Source organism: Callospermophilus lateralis, chromosome 2, assembly GCF_048772815.1.
Source record: "Callospermophilus lateralis isolate mCalLat2 chromosome 2, mCalLat2.hap1, whole genome shotgun sequence".
NCBI classification, from domain to species: domain Eukaryota; kingdom Metazoa; phylum Chordata; class Mammalia; order Rodentia; family Sciuridae; genus Callospermophilus; species Callospermophilus lateralis.
The window spans coordinates 33,591,537-33,611,533 of NC_135306.1; the positions used below are offsets into that span (position 1 = coordinate 33,591,537).

At 50.1% G+C, this 19,997-nt stretch overlaps 1 protein-coding gene across 1 annotated transcript in view; it reads right to left on the minus strand.

The window, feature by feature from the left end:
* Tmod1 (tropomodulin 1) overlaps window positions 1-19,997 on the minus strand; it is a 76,753-nt gene that overhangs the window by 15,242 nt on the left and 41,514 nt on the right. The window contains exons 4-8 of the mRNA XM_076845787.2: window positions 19,771-19,890; window positions 12,609-12,698; window positions 11,578-11,708; window positions 9,601-9,708; window positions 6,826-6,969 (exon numbers count right to left, since the gene is read on the minus strand). Of these exons, the coding sequence (XP_076701902.1) occupies window positions 6,826-6,969; window positions 9,601-9,708; window positions 11,578-11,708; window positions 12,609-12,698; window positions 19,771-19,890 (593 nt within the window). The remainder of the gene's footprint in view (window positions 1-6,825; window positions 6,970-9,600; window positions 9,709-11,577; window positions 11,709-12,608; window positions 12,699-19,770; window positions 19,891-19,997) is intronic.

Genomic DNA, 19,997 nt, shown 5'->3' on the forward strand with positions numbered 1-19,997 from the left:
TCCAACCATTGCCAGTGCCCATACACCAACGGAGCTGCCTGGTAAGCGAGCAAGCTGCCTGTCCCTGGAGGTATGTAACTAGAAGGCAGCCACCTCTGTTAAGGGTCTCCCTAAAACTGTCATGAATGGGGAAGACTTAGGTTTCATGACCTTTAAAGGTCTCTGGGCCCTGTGTCCTGTGAGTCTATGAATAGCTTGCTTAGATGGCATAAAGAATGGAGGGTGACCTTGACAGTGGGTGAAAGGCATTGAGAAGCCCCTGGGGAGAGACCAAGGGCTGGTCAGACAGGATAGGCCACAGCAGATTCTGGGCAGCAGGGCCAGGGAGAGGGCCTTCAGAGAAGAGCTCTTGCCTCCTTTCAGATTTGCTTGAGAATTAATCACTTGTGAAGAAATGTAATCTCATTAAAAGCTCAAGTGATTCTACAGCAGTTGGAGTAAAATGAGTCCCTGTCACACTGTTCCCTCCCAGCCCCACCCACTTTCTGCAGAAGCACCCTCCATGGCCAGCAGGGTGTGTGTTTCCATGCCGGGAAACTTAACACACAAATAGGCAGGGGTGGGTATGGTTTCCTTGTACTGGTTCATTTTCTTTAAATGGATTCATAGTTTATTTGTTGTTCTGCAACTTGCCTATTTCCTTCAATACTCGGTGGAAATCTAGTACGTCGCCACCTGCCTCAGTCCTTTTACTGCCTCCTGGGAAGCCCTCACGGCCACCTAGGTTGCTTTGTGTGTGTTACAAGGTGGCAGTGGACTTTGCAGGGGAGGGGGCGCGTATTCCACAGTCTGGCTGTAAAGATATGGGATTGCTGGGATGAAAGGTGGGCACGTTTTGAATTAAACTTGTGAGGGCTCTGCCAATAGCCTGGGAAAGGGATTCCCAGCTGCAGGGGCCCCTTCTCTTTGGAGAAGTCTGTTACTGTTGCTTTTGCAATAAAACCGATGCTTGGTTGCTAAAAACAAAAACCAAAATAAAACTAAACAATCTATGAAAGTTGGCATGCTCTTGGCAGTGTGTGATAGCTCATGTCCTTACACCTTTACCATGGCTGAGGGTCATCATCAGAGGATATGATCAATGCCTCAAATCTTTTGAGCCCAGACCTGGTGCTGGTGGCTCTGAGATCCCAACCTGGCCAGAAGCTCACTCTGTGGGCTGGGGTTGTGGCTCAGTGGTAAAGCACTTGCCTTGCACGCATGAGGCCCTGGGTTCAATTCTCAGCACCACACAAAAATAAATAAATAAAAATAAAGATATTGTGTCTGTCTACTATATATATATATATATATATATATATATATATATATATATATATATATATATCACTTTGTACATTTGATTAGCCAAATCCTTGCCATTTCTTTATAACTTACAACTGGAAATACCTGAAAATATAAAGAAAGTAGCTCTGGAAATTATCTTGTCCAACACCAGAGTTCTGAACCCTAGCTGTTATTAAACTTCTCTCCATCTCTGAGCTTCCAAGTTGTTCTGCTCTGCTTACACACTCCCGGGGAGTAGAGCTTATCACCTCTTTGAGACATCCTGCTCTGACCTTGTATAACTCTGCTGGTAAGAAAGGGCTTTCTGGCCAGACTCCTGTAGCACAAAGTAAGAGTGATTTTTACTATGGTGATTTAAAAATATGTCTGCACAATTCTTTGATAAGCTTTCCTTCAAAAGGTGGAGCCTAATTCCCCTGCCCTTGAGCAGGGGTTGTACTTAATGACTTCCTCCTAACAGAAAATGATAGAAGAGACTGTGTGACTTCCAAGGCTGGGTCATAAAGACGTTTGAGGCTTTCATCTTTCTTTGTCTTGGATCACTTGCTCTGGGAGAAGTTTGGTGGCCAAGCTGCCCCTGAATTCCTGGCCCTTAGAAGCTATGACTTAATCCATATTTCCTGTTTCAAGCCAGGACTTTGAGGCTGTGTCACTAAATTTTGGGATAATTTGTTACACAGCTATAGATAGCTGATACATTTACAAATAATGTTTAGTTAGGGGGGAAAAAAAGCCAAAACCAAATTATCTGATCTGGAAAAGCAAGAAAACATAACCCACTTCTTTTAGTTTCCCTTTAAAATATTAAGCACAGCCTTCCTTGTCAGATATTGAAAGGAGAAGTGGGAAACCTGGCTAATATCCCCTAAGCCTTACACATTTTCTCATTTGAGAGTCATGCCTTCGGGCTTGGTCTGTTCTTGGTCTCTTCTGAAGGGCAGCTGGGTTGGGAGTTAGGAGGGTGAATCAGGAAGGACAGAGAAACACCACTTGGCTATGAGTTGGGCGGGGACCCACAGGTACCTGGTCTGTGGAGTCTGATCCCTGGGGGCTGACAGGGTCTCTCTTGTCCATAAATGCAGCCAGGATACCAAAGTTCCAACTCAGCCCTGCTGATAACCTGATCTGTGACCTCAGGCAAGTCCATCCCTTCTCAGGGCCTCAGTTTCCCTACCTGTAGAGGAGGTGGGCTGGACGTTTTCTCAGTGTTCTTTGGCCCTAGCTCAGTCCCTTCCTACCCTCTCCGGGTGTCAGGGCAACATTGCCATTGGAGATGCGGTTGAGTCAACAAACAGCCTCAGAATCCAAGTTCCCCACTTCTGTGAGCCAGCCTGCCGGGCTGCATGTCACCCGGGTGGAACTCCCCAAAGGACTTTCCTTTCTTTGGCCGTATAAGGAAAAAGGACCGCGTCTCACTGACACAGGTTACAAGCACAAGGATTGAGGCAAAAGCTCTGGCCTCTGGGGACCTCAGTGACTAACCAAGAATGAGGAATAAATCAGAGGCCACTCAACACCTTCTCTTTGTCCTACTTCTTGCTCACCCCAGTCCAGGGCTGAGGCACCTGAGGGGAGCCGGCTTTGCCCAGGCCTGGGAGACATTTTGTGGGAGACTTAGGGTAGAGGGGGCACTGAGGCCTGGGAGACCAGGAGGGGTTATGGCTGCCAAGATGGGGGGCCTGACTAACATTGGGGCTGCTGGAGGACAAGAGGGAATGGGTGGAAGCGGATCTCAGGAGGGGTTCTGGGGACCCAGGCCCAGGGGAGGGCTGCCTGGCACAGTATCCTCAGCTACCCACTGTGAGCATTAAATGAGATAATGGATACAAAGCGCTCCGTATGGCTCCTAAGAGCTACGGTGCCTGCTCGGTAAATTAACCCTTAGAATAATGTCTGAACTCCCAAGATCACCTAGAATGATTTTAGAAGCTACCAGAATTCATCTCCTTAGAAGTAGATTCTTATTATTCTCATTTTCCAAGGCGGGAAACTGAGGCTCAGGGAAGCAAATGTTCTTGCAATCAGGGTGTTCAGCTGGGGTGAGGGCAATGGTCAGTCAGCATTGGCTCTGTCTTGGGCTCTAGGGGGACAGCAGTGACGGGCAAGATGGGCAGTTCAATGACAGGAGGCCAGTGCTCCTGTAGCTGAGGGCTAACATTCTGTCGGGAAGTCAGGTTTCAGCTGACTCTGGGGAGACCCTGCCTCCTGCCTGGCCCGGCCTGGAGTCACATGAGCATTCATGCCCAGGGCCTGGTCTGGGGCCTCTGCCAAGCCTGCTGCATGCCTTTGTTCCATCCCTCTGGCCCTCCTGCCTCACAGAGCAGAGTCAGCAGTGACCAGGGAAGGGGGCAGGAAGGGTAGAGAGGGGGAGGGCTGGGACGGGTGACAGAGAGATGCCAGGTGTCCCAAGCAGGGAGTTCACCCTGCAGGGCTGCTGCTGGCCTATGTGGCCTCTTCATATGAATTAGAAAAAAAAAGTGCCCTCTCTGGGTAAACAAAGCCCTAGACCAGGGCACCAGCTTGGAGAGTGGATTGTGCACTACGTTTCACTCTGCCCGCCACCTCATTATGCAGTGAACAATCCACACAGCCACCCAGGGCGACCTTGCTTACCAAGCACCCCCACAGGACCAGGACCTGGGCTGAGCACTGGGATATGGAGATAGCTCAGACATAGCTCAGCTTCTGAGACGTTACAGGGAAGCTGAGGTGCTAGGGGGACACAGAGGAGGAGCACCACAGCAGAGGTTCAGAGGAAGTATGAAGGCTGAGAGAAGGTGGCAGTGCTCCATTACCCTGCTAGGTGGTGTCCAGCAGGGTGATTTCAAGGTACCAACATGCCCTGTGCCATCACTGAACTGGAGCTGGGAGGAGACCTGCATGTTAGTCCTGGCCAGCTGATTCCAGCTGCTCTGGAACATCACTTGGCAAAGGAGAGGTTTTAGCTGAAGCCGAGGAAGACGGGTTTCTCCAGGTAGGGAAGAGGGCAGGGGTCAGAGAACATTCCAGGAGGCAGGAACAGAAGTGGGAGCAAGTTGAAAAGAGCTTGGAAAGAAAGGGCTCTGACTGGGGTCTGGGGATGTGGCTCAAGCGGTAGCACGCTCGCCTGGCATGCGTGTGGCCCAGGTTCGATCCTCAGCACCACATACAACAAAGATGTTGTGTCCGCCAAAAACTAAAAAATAAATATTAAAAAAAAAAAAAGGGCCCTGACTGGGAAGAAGTGGACAAAGACTTCTAGAAACTGGCAAGGTTTAGTTCTTGGCCTGGACAGAGTTCACACAGCTGTTAGGATTTGTTAAGCAGTGTATTTATGTTTTATGCACTTTCTGTCTGTTTGAATACTTTATAATAAAAAGGTTTAAAGTACTGATAATCTCCCTAATCTTACTTGGGAATAACAACTGTTAATAATTTTGTGATATTTCCTTCCAATCTTTTTCCTATGTATACATTTACACAACATCCATTCAAAAGTTTCTTGTAGAAAAGAAAAGAAAAGCCGGGTGTGGTGGTGCATGCCTGTAATCCCAGGGGCTCTGGAGGCTGAGGCAGGAGGATTGCAAGTTCAAAGCCAGCCTCAGCAAAAGTGAGGTGCTAAGCAACTCAGTGAGATCCTGTCTCTAAATAAAATACAAAATAGGGCTGGGGGTGTGGCTCAGTGGTCAAGTGCCCCTAAGTTCAATCCCTGGTACCAAAAACAAAACAAAACAAAACAAACTCACCAAAAAGAGAGAGAGAGAGAGAGAGAGAGAGAGAGAGAGAGAGAGAGAACAAAAAGAAAAAGTAAAAAACCCTGAGTTCCCTGTTCATAAAAAAGAAAGCATTTTAATGTTGGAAGCCAGGTGTGGCAGTGAATAAAGTGTGATTTTGGAGTTAGAGAGACCTGGGTTCAAATCCTGACTGAGACCCTGAGGAAGTTGCTTGTCTAACCCTCTCTGAGCAGTTTTCTTTTCTTCAAACTGGGTTGGTAATACGCACATCCTGCAGGGCTGTGAAGATCATAGACAGTGGATGCAAGGTGGTAGCACACAGCTATCCGCAGCGAACCCTCAACCATGTACAAGCTACTGTTACATTCAACTTTTGTTATTAAACTCCTCTTAGAAAGTCAGGACCGTAAGAGCTGCCAAAAGATAAATGATGGAACCACAGAAATCAGAGAGAAACAGTAACTTTATAAAGACAAACTAGGATCTGCCCAGAGTAACTTGAATGGTGAAGACAATCAAAAGCCCCATTGGCAAAGGAACTGAACAGGCACTTCACAGAAGAAGAAATATGGTCAACAAATATATGAAAAAATGTTCAACATCTCTAGCAATTAGAGAAAGGCAAGTCAAAACCACACTGAGATTCCATCTCACTCCAGTCAGAATGGCAATCATGAAGAATATAAGCAACAATAAATGTTGGCAAGGATGTGGGGGGAAAGGTACATTTATACATTTCTGGTGGGACTGCAAATTGGTGCAAACCTCTGGGAAGCAGTATGAAGATACCTCAGAAAACTTGGAATGATTACATCAGTTGGCCCAGTTATCCCACTCTTCATCTTATACCCAAAGGACTTAAAATCAGAATACTACAGTGACACAGCCACATCAATGTTTATAGTAGCTCGATTCACAATAGCTAAGCTATGGAACCTACCTGGGTGCCTTTCAACAGATGAATGGATAAAGAAAATGTGTTATATACACACAATGGAGTATTACTCAGCCTTAAAGAAGAAATAAATTATGGAATTTTCCCATAAATAGATGCAATTGGAGATTATTATGCTAAGTGAAATAAGCCAATCCCCCAAACCAAAGGCCAAATGTTCTCTCATGGAGGGCATGGCCTGGCGGGGTGGGGGGGGAGGTTCACTGGATTGGGAGGGGAATGGGGGGAAGGGAGGGAGATGGGAATGGGGAAGACAACAGAATGAATCAGACATAACTTTCTATGCTCATATATGAATACACCACCAGTGTAACTCCACATCATGTACAAGAATGGTTGCAAGAATGGGAAGTTATACTCCATGTATAGACGATATTCAAAATACATTCTACTGTTATGTATATCTGAAAAGAACAAAGAATAAGAAGAAAAAAAGCCCCACTGGGTTGAGGGGGGTGTTACTCAGGAAAGCAGGGATATTTAATCCAGTGGTTTATGAGATCTGTGACCAGATGTCCTGGGGGCAGCAGAGAACAGAACTAAATCCAACAAACAGGCATAGAAAGGGAGCCAGCTGGTCTGAGTCTAAGCCAGGACCTTCTTGAGGCCTAAGAGTGAAGGGTGAGGGTGGTAAGGAAGAGCTCCCCATCTCGAGGTTGCAAGTAGAAGCTGGCTGAGCACGTGGTAGAAATGATGGACGAAGAGGTTCCCAGGGTGGAGGGTGTGGACCAGTGGACTGTGGAGTCCCACAGCTGGGCCCTGGAGCTTCCATAATCAATGGCACCTGCTCCACGCAGCTGCAGGCTGACAAATGCATATCAGCAAGGGGTGCTTACTGAAGGGCACGGGGGGACACCCTGCCCGTCTTACCTGGTTATCGATTTTCAGCTCCACCAGAGAAGTGTTGTGTGGAAGGGCTTCTACCAGGCGCAGGATCCCAGCTCCGGAGATGAAGTTGGATTCCACATTCAGCGTCTTCAAGACCTTGTTCACCTTCAGCATCTCAGCGAGGGCCTTGGCCACAGGAGGAAAGCAGGGACACCTGTGAGTCACCCCGGCAGGCTGGAGCCCCTCGTGGGTGGATCCACAAATTCCACGGGGTGCAGGCCAGATGATCTGTGGAACTTTCTTCACCTACACGACTCTGAAGGGGTCTCTCCTCTGCAACCATCCCTGGCTTCCGAACGCCCCTTCCAAACATCCCTGCTTCCTTCAGTCGCCTCCCCCTCCACCCAATGGGGCTTTTTTTCTTTGTTCTTTTCAGATACATTATGACAGTAGAGTGAATTTTGACATATCACACATACATGGAGTGTAACTTCCCATTCTGGTGGCTCTACATGCTGTGGAGTCACATCTACGCCGTCTCCACAGCCTGCCTCTCCTCCTCTGCCCTCTTCCAGCAGAGCCACCCACAGACCCGCATGCTCAGTGCTTTCCCACTGATTCACCTGCCATCGCTGCCTCCGGAACGTTCTTTCTGCTTCACTCGTCCAAACCCTGCCTGTCCTTCAAGGCCATTCTCAACGCCCCTTTCTGTAGGAGCTTTTGCTGGCTCTCGGCTAGCTCTGTGCCCTCTTGATTTACCCACAATTCCCTCATGGAACTTGTGCCCCTAGGTTCACAGTTGTTTCTATCCTGGTGTGTCTCTGCCAGTAGACCCTTGGGCTGAAAAACGCGCCCCAGTGTCCCATGGTGCCCACGTGCCCACGCAGAGCCCAGCACATAGTAGGGCTTCAGGCAACATTCGCTGGGTGACCACTGCAGGCTCAGCCTCCCCATGTGTGCTCTCGGCTTCTCTTCTATTGCTCTGTTGAAAAGAGTCACTGTTTTCTCCGAGCACCAGGGAGCAGAAGGGGAAGGCTGGGAAAGCACCCCACAGGCAGGGAGCAGGGCCAGCTGGAGGAGGGCTCAGGTGGCCCTCAGCACGTTTCAGGGAGATCCAGCCAGGGTTGTAGATGGCAATCGGAGCCTCCGAAGGAAATGAGGTAATTAGCAGTTGGTGGAAACGATGTGTCATGGGGGAAAGAAGACACCAACAGCTGAGAGGCCTGGGACACAGTGATCAGTGGGCCCTGAAGGGACACTCGGAGCCAGGAACGCCTGCTGTGTGGCATTGTCCCTGCAGAGGCTCAGCTCCCAGCACATCTTCCATGCTAAAATCATCCCCTTCCGGCCCATGGTGCTTCAGTGTATCCCCAGGATGGGGTGGTGGCTTTCTCTATGACCCTGCCTGTTTTCTGAAGAGGCTAGCTCTTCCAGGGGGGCCCTATCTGTGTCCTCTCTGTGTCGTTATGACAGCCCCTGCTCCCCAGAAAGACCTGGCCTGGCCTGATCACCAAAGTAGTTAGCTGCACTAGGCTGGGGGGCCAGACCTTGGGCTGAGTAGGTCTTGGAGGCTGCCATGTCACTTATTAACCCCTTGCATGTTAGACCACAGTGAAGGGCACAGGGGAAGAGCGAAGGCAGGCAGCAGGGCATGTCCAGGGCTCTGATTCCTGGCTTAGCCACTGGCACAAGGCATTTCAGAATTTGACAATGGGTCTGCAGGTACAGACAGGCTGATATCAGCTGTCGGTCTGGCACAAAGTCTGTGCCCAAAAAACACTTGTGGCATTGAGCTGAGTGCCAGCATGGACATGCCTGGTTTCTGATCCCTGCCCTAGTACTGTATGGTGCGTGTGGCTTGGCCAGCTGTGTCACCATAGACAAACTCAGGACCCACTGAACTCAGAGGTCATCAGTCCAGAGGTTCTCCCTGGCAGCCATGGATGCTGTGAGCTCTTTTTATCACTTCAAAAATATTGAAAATTGTCCCTCCTCTTTTTAACAATCAGAAGAAAACTTATTGCAACTAAATGGATTAAGCTGATTCCTGCACTTTTTACCTGCTACTGGTGTTACACTGTGCTGTTATCTTTTAGTTGCCTGCGTGGCCAAATGGACTCCATGAAATGGGAGCTGAGGGGCTGGTGGGAGAGCTCAGTTGGTAGAGTGCTTGCCTCGAATGCTCAAGGCCCTTAATCCCCAGCACCACCAAAAAAAAAAAAAAAAAAGGAGCTGAGACCGGTCACAGTTGAATTCCCAAAGCTTAATTCTGAGCTAAGTACACTGAGGCTCTCAGTAAATGTGCATCAAATATTTTTTAAATTAATGATTATTTTACAATATATATAATTTAATCAGCAATATCTTTCAGGACAAGGGGGAAATCAAATTGGTCATTGGGACCCACTGATGAAGACAATGAGTTTAGGAATGAGAAACAGGCCCAGCGAGGGCGGAGCCTTGCCCAAATGTAAAGTACCGAGTGGACAGATCTGGCTTTACGGTCCGTGGCTTCATCTGAATCTCATGTTTGCCTCTCTTTCATTCTGTAACTTGGACTAAGCAAGCTGCTTGACCTCTCTGAACTCTAGCTCTTCAGGTGCAGAGTGGGGAGGCCCACACCTCTGAGAGCAGGGGGGTCATGAGGATTGGCTGGGGTGATGACAGGTAGTACTGGGCAATGGTGGTCCCACCTGTATCCCCTTCTGGCTCCTAGCGCCATTCTTTCACCTGGATACAGATGGTCCTGAGGCCACAAGCGTAACTCTTACTTCAGACCCCCCCAACTTCAATGCAGCAGAATGAAGAGGTACATACGAAAGCCACAGGGTCATTGCTCCGGGTCCCCACGATGCTGAACTTCTTCACGTAGGAGTTTTCTTTCAGGGCTTCTGCGTACGCCTTGAGGGTAGGTATAGGGATATTCTGCAGAGAAAAAGGCAGCAGAGGGTGACCAGCAGTCTCCACCTGGGACAGGTGGGTAGGCACCTGGGGCAGTCACCCTCTGACATATACAGCCTGGATCCTAGTCCCAACACGTCCCTAGCCAGAAAGCGAAATGGATTTTGTCCCAGAAGGCAAAGATTTGGGGAGAAATTTCTGGCACATAAATTGAGAAAATCACCTCTGAATTTTCAGACAGAACCCACAACTCTCCTCTGTGCATGTAAAAGTCAGAGAAGAAGCAAAAACCAAGACACAGAGAGACAGAGCAGCATTGCATTGTGCAGTGGGCTCAGGGCTGCGGGGAGGGGCAAGGCTGAGCCTGATCTATCCCTAGCCCCAGGCAGTGTGTCTGATTCTCTGTGTGACTTTGGGGAACTTCCTTCCCCTCTCTGGGCCTATTTCTAGAAATCAGAAGTGGGGGCTGCACTAGATGCTCCGTCAGAGACATCTACACAGAAGGCTCAGCTCTGGTGGTACATCGGCGATTTCTAGGGAACATTTACAAATTTCTAATACCAGAGCCTATCCCAAAGGAATAAAATCAGAATCTGGGCATTGTTGGGTGTGTGTGTGTTTGGGTGTGTGTAATACTGGGGGTTTAACCCAGGGGTGCTCTACCACTGTGCCCAGCCCTTTTATTTTGAGATAGGCTCTCTGTTAGTTGCTGAGGCTGGCCTTGAACTTGGGATCCTCTTGCGTCAGGCCTGGAAGTTTCTAGGATGACAGGCATGCACCACTGCACCCAGCTGGTACATATATTTTTAATGTCCTCAGGTGAAAACCACAGACGCAACTGTGTCATGAGGCAGTTGGACCAGATCAGGGAAACTGAGGCCTGGAGGGAGTCTGAGCCCTTAGCAGAGGCCTCCCAGGGAGTTCTGCCACTCAGCCTCTCTCAAGTGGCATTTGCTGCCAGATTGCATGACTCTGAGTTGTGCCAATGTCCCTTTGGGACACCCGCACACAACTGAGGCAGAGAGTGCCTGGCTGTATTTTTATTGAGCTCTCATTTCAGAGTGAGTGTCACTTAAGCTCCCAAGGGAGCAGAGTGGGGAGCCAGGTGGAGGAGAACACTGGGGCCCAGGTTTCCAATCTGATTGTGCCCCGGGGCTGGCCAACACTGGAAAGTGGAGAGGAAAGGAAAGAGGACCCTGGAGCGGGGTCTGGCTTCTTGTCTTACCCCCACCTCCCCAAACTAATCCTGCTGGCCTGGGGCTGAGCAGGTGGGTGGGCAGCTGTGCCCGCTTCGGCATTCCTCCTACAGCCTCTTCCAGGGTGGGGCTCCTGGTCCACCTGTCCCTCCTCTGCCCTGATGGCCAACGGGGGAGAGGTCCACAGAGATGAGAGCAAACAGCTCAGCTATTTCCTTGGACACTGGGCCAACAGCTCCCTTCTGTGGCTGTAGAACGAGGCTGGAGGGAGTCTGAACATGATCCAGCAGGAGGTAGGAGTGATGGCTGGGGGCAGGGCCTGCCCAGGGCTTGACAGGCCCATGAACCTTGTGGGCCCTGGACTCTGCCAGCCTCGAAATCATGTGCTAAAGCGTGTGTCTGACTCAATGTTTGTATCTCAGAGAATCTCTACATTTTGAAAAACATGGCAGGTTTCCAGATGGAAGCTGGGTTGACCCACGGTGAACATCTGGGCCTGATGTGCTCAGAAAGAAACCAGGACTGTGGGATGCACTTGTTTACACTGTTCACCCCCTTAGATGCTCCCATCTGTGACATCTGCCATCTGATTCAGAAACATCCAGAATCTAAACAGGCCTAGACTGTTGGTATCTAGGTGACATGGACAACCCCCACCCCACGCACACACAGGTGAAGTGAAAGAGAGAAACTTTACCCGGATGTTATTGAGGTTGACCTCTTCAAGTTCCGGGTCATTGTTCTTTATCCGCTCCAGTGTTTCCTCCACATCTGTCGAGTTCGGTTCTTCGTCAGGCACAGGCTTGTACTGTGTGGGTTTGATCACACCTAGAGTGACCAGTGAGAAGGAGGTGACTTACAGGAAGACAGGGACGACTTTCTTTCAACACAAGGACACCCTGAAAGGGAGCATCAGCAGTTTGGGAGCTTGGAAAGCCTGTACATCATGGGTGCCAGAAGGAGCCCTGTGAAGGAGCCAGGAGGTTGGGGCTCTTGCTTTGACTTTCTGAAAGAACTGGGTGAACCTCTCAAACTCTGGCCCTCCAGCCCTCCTCTGTAAGTAGGGATAGTCCTTCTCGCCATGCTTATTATCTCAGTGGACTCTGGTGAGGACATGATGAAGCCTGGGAAGAAAGGAAATGCCTACATCTTCCCAAAGGAAGGGTTCTTGTTTTTCTGGCACCTTTATTTCCCTCTGGGTCCAAATGTCGGCTTGGAACAGTGCAGTGAAGTAATTAAGACAATGGGATATGGTCCCAGGAAAGGACAAAGGGATCAGTGGAACAGATCCGCATGGGTATGTGGAGACTGATGATAAAAGCAAGACCTCACACCAGTGGGGAGAGGATAAATGTCACCACTGATGGGATATAATTAGATATTCATTCAAAAAATGAAAGTTTAATCCCATCCCACACACAAAATGTGAACTCCAGGTGGATTAAGAAGTTGAACATAAGAAGTAAATCTCCAAATGTTGAGAAGAAAATGTAGGAGAGTACTTTATGACATTTTCTGTAAACAAAACAGAAAATTCCAGGACACTCAAAGGACAAGATGAACAGTTTTGGCTACACAAGATTTTAGAACTTCTGCAAAGAGTCAGTGCATCAGTGAGCAGAGGAGGCAAGATGCAGGAGGACTCATTTCCTCCAAGGTGCCCTCTGTGAGGGGGTAAAGGGGCCAGGCGAGGGGTGCAGCCACCAGGAGTCAGGGCCATGTACTCACTGTTGAGTCCCTCCTTGTTCACAATGGAGCTGCTGCCCAGGGCTTGGTAGTACTGTTGGTTGCTCATAAGCGTGTGCATGCCCAGGATAGCTGTGGGGACAGAGGAAGTTCTCTGACTCTGTTCCTGCAGACAGAGATACCTCCCTTGAACCCACCTTCCCCGCCCCAGGAACTTAGCTCACAGAAATGGCTAGAAACACTTGTGCAAAAAATGTTAAAATGTAATGTTATCTTTACTCTCACCTCCATGTGAGTGACTCTCAGATCCTCATCCTTCCCAGACTTTTCTGACCACTGCCCTCAGATTCCCAGGTCCCCCTAAGCTCCTACTGGCATGCCCCACCCAATTTGACCTAATAGAAGGAAACCTTCTCAGCCTCTCCATCTTCCTATGGATCCCTCTCCATCTTGCCATCTGACCTCTCCCTCATGCAACACCTCAGCCACATAGCTCCCTCTCCCGCAAGCCCATTCCACCCCCCAGGCCCTGGTTGTCTCACCTCCCAAGCCATCTCCTCTGTCCTGGTTGAGGCCCTATCTTTCGTGGTACCCAACTTACAAAGGTTCAATTTATGATTTTTGAATTTACAATGGCATGAAAGAAACATGCATCAAGTAGAAAACAGACTTTGAATTTTGAATTTTTCCCAGGCTAGCCATACTTGGGAGGACACTCTTTCAAGAAGCTGGGCAGTGGCAGTGAGCCCCAGCTCCCACAATCAAGAGGGAAAACAACCAAGATTCTCCGGGGTGCTGTGTTGTGATGTCTGGAAGGCTGGTATTAAGTGTGTTTTCGATGTAGGCTGTTTTCAACATACAGTAGGGTTATCAGGATGCCCCCCATCTTTCATTCAGAAGCATCTGTATTGTCACAGCTGTGGCACAATGGTTGTCCTATCCTTCTGACCCTCTCCCTCCCAACATTCAACACAGAGCAGCCAGAAAGATCCTTCTGGAAATGCCAGTGGGACCTCATCACTCCCGTGCGGCCATTCTTCCACTCAATCACTGTTCATCATTTATTAAACACCTGCTGAGGGCCCGGCTGGGGAAGAGGGCAGGGAGAACAGCAAGGTCAGGATCTCTGCTCATGTAGTTGATGGTCAGATGGGGGAAAGGACACCAAGTAAGTGTCCACACCAATCAAACACATCACACTTGGGGTGTGACAAGTGTTGGAAAGTTCAGCGTGTTTGGAAAGAACATCAAAGGGGGCTTGGGCAGGGAAGGGTGACTGTGTCGGCCAAGTCGAGAGAAGGGAGTTGGGGATGGAGGGTGGGAAAGGCTGAGGCAGGCCAACAGGGCTGGAGGGTAAAGGAGGTGAGAGAAGAGGGCCAGAAGTGGGACCCGCGGTGGTCAAAACAAGGGCTGCAACACCACGGGCTCTGGGCCAGGGAAGGTGCCTTAGATCAATGACTTCAAGCTGGTTGCAGGGTGCAAGGCTAGGGACTCTTTAGAAACTCCCAAGGCCCAGGCCCACCCTGGACCAGTTAAACTAAACTCTGGGGGGATGGGGCCCAGGCATCTGCAACATTTTTAAAGCTTTCCAGAAGGTTCAAGGTGCAGCAGAGGTTGAGAACAATTATCTGACGCTAATCTGTACAACCACCCTCTAGAGAAGAGTTACTTCACAAGGGCAAGGTTGCATTTTACAAGGTCTCCTGGGTTGAGATGAGGAGTTTAGATGTCTTTTCCTGGTGTGAACAGGGAGGCCAGTGAAGCCTTGAGCAGGGCGTGAGCTGGTCTGTGGAGGGAGTGATGGATGTGAGTTCAGTGTGCAGCTGTCCATGGAAGGACAGTGGCTTGTGATGGCCAAGTCCAAACACCAGCCCCCCTGGCTGGCTCTGCCTCAACAGCTCATTGCTTACCCGCTACACTGTTCATCACCGCTCAGTAGCTTCTCCTGCCTTTGCCAACACTGTCCCTTCTGCTGGTGATTCTCCACATCAAGAGAAATTGAAATTTCAGATAGACAATGAATAATCTCTTAGTATTATAAGTATGTCCATTCAATATTTGGGATATACTCATATCAAAAATGTGTTGTTTATCTGACTTTCAGATTCAATGGGCATCCTGTATTTTATTCAACCTCTCTATCTCCCCCTCTCCCTTAAGACTTGGGGTAACGCTCCTCCTCCAGGGAGTTTTCTGGGATTCCTCCCTCTCCTTCTGTGGTTCTCCCAATGCCTGGGGTCCTTATTATACCATAGAGGACCCAGTGTGAGAGATATCCAGGTATGTGTGTGCTCCTCTGCTGGATTGTGGGCTCCCAGAGGTCAGGGAAGAACATTCTTTGTCTCTCTAGCATCCCTCCCAGAAATATAGGTATTTGGTAAATATTTGGTGATGGTATTTTTTAAAAATCCAAAACCCATTTCATTAGATATGGTTTCCAGTTAAAGAGGTAACATGAGAGCCCTTGATGAAGAGCCAGGAGACTCTAGTTCCAGCCCTGATAATGCCCTTGGTGTGGCCTTGGGAAAGTCTTCCTCCCTCTGGGCTTCAGTCTCCTCAGCCCAATCAGGGGGTGGTAGAAGACCAGTCCTCCTTAATCATGGCCTCACTTGCAAATCACCTAGCAGGCTTTTAGACAATAGCAATGCCTAGCTTCACCCTGGACAGACAATACAAATCTCTGGAGAGAGATTTTTTAACCTCCTTGGGTGATTCTGATGCCCCCCGGGAGCCAAGAACCACAACACGAAATGATCTGAGAGTCCCTTCTGTTCCTCACATCCTAAAATTATCCTTGCCTGTTCCTCACTGAGGAGAACCGATAGGAAGAGAGGCATCAAGGTTTTAATTTAGGCTGCATCTCCGTGGGCAGCAGGAGCTGTGGCCTGAGTCAGCGTCAGGTGAGTCACATCACCACGAGGCACCCCCTGGAGCTGGCGCTCAGGGCTCCCACCCAGCAGCAGCTCATGGTGTTCTGGGCTGCAACTGTTTTCAGGTTGGAAACACAGTTTGCAAAGGTTATGGGGAATCCTGTGAAAGATGCAACCTCACAAGATGCCTGCTCTCACCCTGGACATAGACAGAGGTGGAGAATGGAAAGTGTATGTGGAGCTCGGTTGCCAGCTTCCTGTGATGGTCTAGAGAAGGGTCCAGAGGCAGGGACATTGCAGGGGACTGAGAGGCCTGGGTTTCAGCCTGGGCCTTGGTCCTAATTTCCCGGGTAACCCTGGACAGGTTGCTTCCCCTTTGGGACTTCGGTTTTCTCATCTGTAAAGTGGAGGTGTGTAAGTGCTAAACACCTACCTTCCTGTGGGCCTCAGTCAACAGCCACACAACACTTCCTCATGGTTTCTCCTGTTTTGATTGCTCACAATAAACATCTAGGCAGGCCCTATCAAACCCACCACCTCCACTTTCCAGGGAGAAGGTTTGCCAAGACCTTTTGGCAAGGATTCTCCTGGTTTCTAAGTTAGTATTTCTGCCTATGAGGTCACTAGTAGTCCTGGAGTTCTAGAACATCTCCTCAACCTGGGAATTCTTTTTTGGGGGAGCTGGAGATGGGGAGGGGACGGATACTGGGGATTGAACTCAGGGACACTTAATCACTGAACCACATCCCCAGTCCTATCTTGTATTTTATTTAAAGCTAGGGTCTCACTGAGTTGTTTAGTGCCTCAATGTTGCTGAGGCTGGCTTTGAACTCACTATCCTCCTTCCTCAGCCTCCCAAGCACCACTGCACCCGGCTCTACCAGGAAATTCTAAGGACCCATCACATATGTGCTAGGAGGTACTATGTGTCAATAGCAGGCCTAAGGAGGAGTAAAACCATTTGGCAGCTCAGAAGAAATTAAGGTGGAAGAAAGAGGAAAGAGGGAAGGAGGAGAGAGGGAGGGAGGGAGGAAGAGGGGCCCAACGTGGCGCCTGGTGGTCCTGAAGCCAGCGCTGCCTTAGCCAGCCCTAGGTAGGAGATGGGGACCTTCTCTCTCACTTGGTCCTGGGTGCTCCATGTCACCAGGAGGGAGCAATGGAAGAAAACAGCACTTCCACATGGTCTGCTGCTTTGTTCTTTGTAGATACCGGCAAAGCTGAATTTAGCACTGTGGGACTTGATTTCTTTCTTTCTTTCTTTTTTATTTTTTTTTAAAGTCTAGATCTTCCTCAAAACTCAAAAAGAACTATTTTTGAACTCAGAAAAAGAACATTGAGTTCTGCTTCCTCTCTCTGCCTTGGCAGGCCTCACTCGTTTGTGATTCCACTCGGGATGCAGCGTGAGCTCGCATACATGCCCGGCTTCTCCAGCTGCCTATGGCTTCGGCGGACAGCTGCAAGGTATGCACCTGCATCCTAGGAACAGGTGAGAGAAAGTGGCTCTGGCCCAGGACTTGGGTGCCTAGATAAGCACCACTATGAGAGTCTAGGGGAAGGGCCTGAGGGCATGAAAACAGCCAGGGGATGATCTGGCCAAGACTGCCTCCAAGAGCCACAGAGCTAGGGCTGGCTGGCTGTCCTTGGGGGCAGGTGGCCGAGGGTGGGTCTCATTTGTCATATCACATTTTCCAGGTACTTGTTTAAGTTCGCTCCATGAGGATAGGAAACGAGCTGTTCTCTTAGGATTATTTCACCAGAACCTAGTTTGAGGCATGGTACATAGTAGGTAGGCAGGCCCTGGGAACATGATGCTTACTGTGTGCATGAGAGACCAAAGCCTGGATGATAGAAGGTACCATCCCTACCTGGGAGTGAACTAGAAGTGACCTGTAGACCTGGGTCCCCCTAGTTTCTTCCTTTGGTGAGTCACCCCACTCATGGCTTCAGCCACACCCTTTTTGAGAATGCAGCCACACCCACACACCATCGATCTTGGTGCCTCCAGCCACCAAGCCTGGCATCATCTGAGCCCCCCAACTTCCAACCCAGTGCTAGGAGCAACTGGTCTCTGGTATGAAACTGGGACAACGACAGAATTTGCTTCATGGGATTGTTGTGATCACTAGAAGCAACAGGGGGCTGACAGTGACCACACAGCACCTGGGACCCAGGTGGTGCTCAGCAAATATCCCTCCCTTCCAATGGCATTTCCACCTTTCGAGAATCTGGGGACATTCGGTTAGTACTGGGCTGAATGCACAGCCTCAGCTCCCTCACGGACATCAGAAGGGCATGGTATCATGGGCAAATAATAAAAAAGAGCCCAGCAGCAACAAAAATAAAGAGAAACAGCTTCAAGACAGCAACCTAGAAACTTCACCCAGTCCTGTGGATCTGTTCTGGCTCAGGCACGGGCAGGAGCCCTGGTTCTGACAGCGGTCATTTGATAATCCCCTGGAGCTGCCTAATGAGTGGAGTGATGTCATGCAGGGTGATTGCAGGAGAAAGTCCAGGATAAGAACAGCTCCAGGGCGAGTCAGCCTGGGGGTGCGGGACCAGGGCATCAGCACTCCCCTGCACAGCCCCTTCAGGAGGACCCCGGCTGGGGAGAGGTTGGTTGAACACATGGGCATCACGGGCCATCTGATATGACTTGTGCGGCTTCTGACAAAACAAATCCTCAACTGCACAGCAAACTAGGTTCCTGAGTTCAGGGTTCCCTTCCCCTCTGGGGAGAGCTCTCGCCTCCCTGCTCTACAGTGCGAATGGAAGCCACTCTCTCAGCCCATGTCCTTTGGCTGCTGCCCTTGGTCCTTCTGCACACTTCCTGTCTCCTCAGGAAAGGGCTGTTTGTACTCAGAGCCACACACCTGCTCTCTCACTTCACTCCTCAGGCCCCTGAAACCTGGCTTCCCCTGCCACTGCTCAGGGTCACCCCTGGCCTGTGTTTGAAGAGTTGAAGTTGCTGCCCTCCTTCCATGGCCCCCCTGCTGCAGATGAACACCCTCCCCAGCTCCCTTCCCTGCCCGGAATGCCTTCAGGAGTCACGCACAGGCATCCTGGAGAAGCCAAGAGACCAGTGGACACGATGAGGTGGACAGCTGCAGCCCCACCCAGTCCCTGGCCTGGTACCTCAGAGACTCTCCACTGGCCTGAACCCTCCTTCTGCCTCCTGGCTCTTGGGTCAGGTCTGCCCTTCTTGTCTTGGCCTCTAGTTTCCAGACCATTATAGCTAATGCCACCATGCTAGGTTGGCCCCTAAAGTCTCCTACCCCAGCCTGGCACAAGCCTCCCCAGAGCCCAGGCCCCACCTGCCATTTGCTCTTCCTGGAGTTTGGCAACACTAATCATGCCCAGATCTCTGTCCCAAAGAGGGACTCCTTGCAGAACTCCAGAACTTTGTGCATAACTATTCCCCTTTGGGTGGCTCAAGGCACCTGAAATGTCACAGGCCAGAAATCAAACTCAATGTTTCCCTTACTGCTGTTCAAGCCACTTAGTCTCTGGGGCCAACTCTTCCCTGGATCTCACTTACAGTTGGTACCCTCCTTTCCTCTGTCCTGCCTCTGCCCTCAGAATTTCCACACCCTGACTTCTTCCCACCACCACCTGAGTGAGGGTTAGCAGCCCCAGAGTCTTCAGGAAGAAGCCCACCCCTCAGTGGGAACGGAACAGGAGCTAGGTAGAAAGGTGAGCAGCAAAGGACTCTGGACATCTGGCCACCTTCTGGAGTTTTCCAGGCTGTGTGTGAAGATCATATGGCAACACACATTGGAGGAATGAGACACACATTGGAGGTATGTCTGAAGTATGAGACATGAGGGGGTCACTCTCAGCCCTGCTCAAAACTTAAAACTAGGTGTCTTCACTCTGATCCTTTTGTGAGTCTCCCAAATCAATCATGCCTGGTCCTGTTTGTTTTCCTCTATTTTCTTTCCGGGGCTTGTGCAGGATGTGATACAAGTGGCTGGGAAAGGCCCTGTACTGGCCCTCCCTGAGACACATTCCTGTCTCTCTGGGGGAGGGGGTCTCATGGCAACAAGTGGCTCTGTGATATCATGGGCTCAAATGGTTTTCTCTCTCCCCCTCATCTTGATAATAGATATGCACCTCCTCCCTTCCTGTGCTGGGGATTGAACCCAGGACCTTGCACCTGCCAGAAAGTGCTCCACCCCTGGGCTCTACCCCTACCCTGAGAAAGGAGTTTTATCTTAACACTTTGGTCTCCTTGTAGAAATAGAAGGTGTCCTGTTAAAGTGAACCAAACAAGGGCTCCCTGCAGCTGTGAATAAACCCTCTGGAAGGCGCTGGGAGGCTTCTGGAAGGCCCCTCACCTGCAATGTCACAGAGTTCCGCGTCCGAGGCATTGGCCAAGGCCTCCTCCAGCTCTGGCTCCAGCGTCACGCTTTCCAGCACGGGATCCACAGGCTTCTGCTTGGGGACCCAGATCTTTCCTGTGAACACACACGGTGTCTGTCAAGGTGTGTGACCACGTTCAGACCGCCTTTGACACTGGCCCTGGTGGACCATGGCAGAGTCCTGTGGAGGGGGCCCTTTAGGC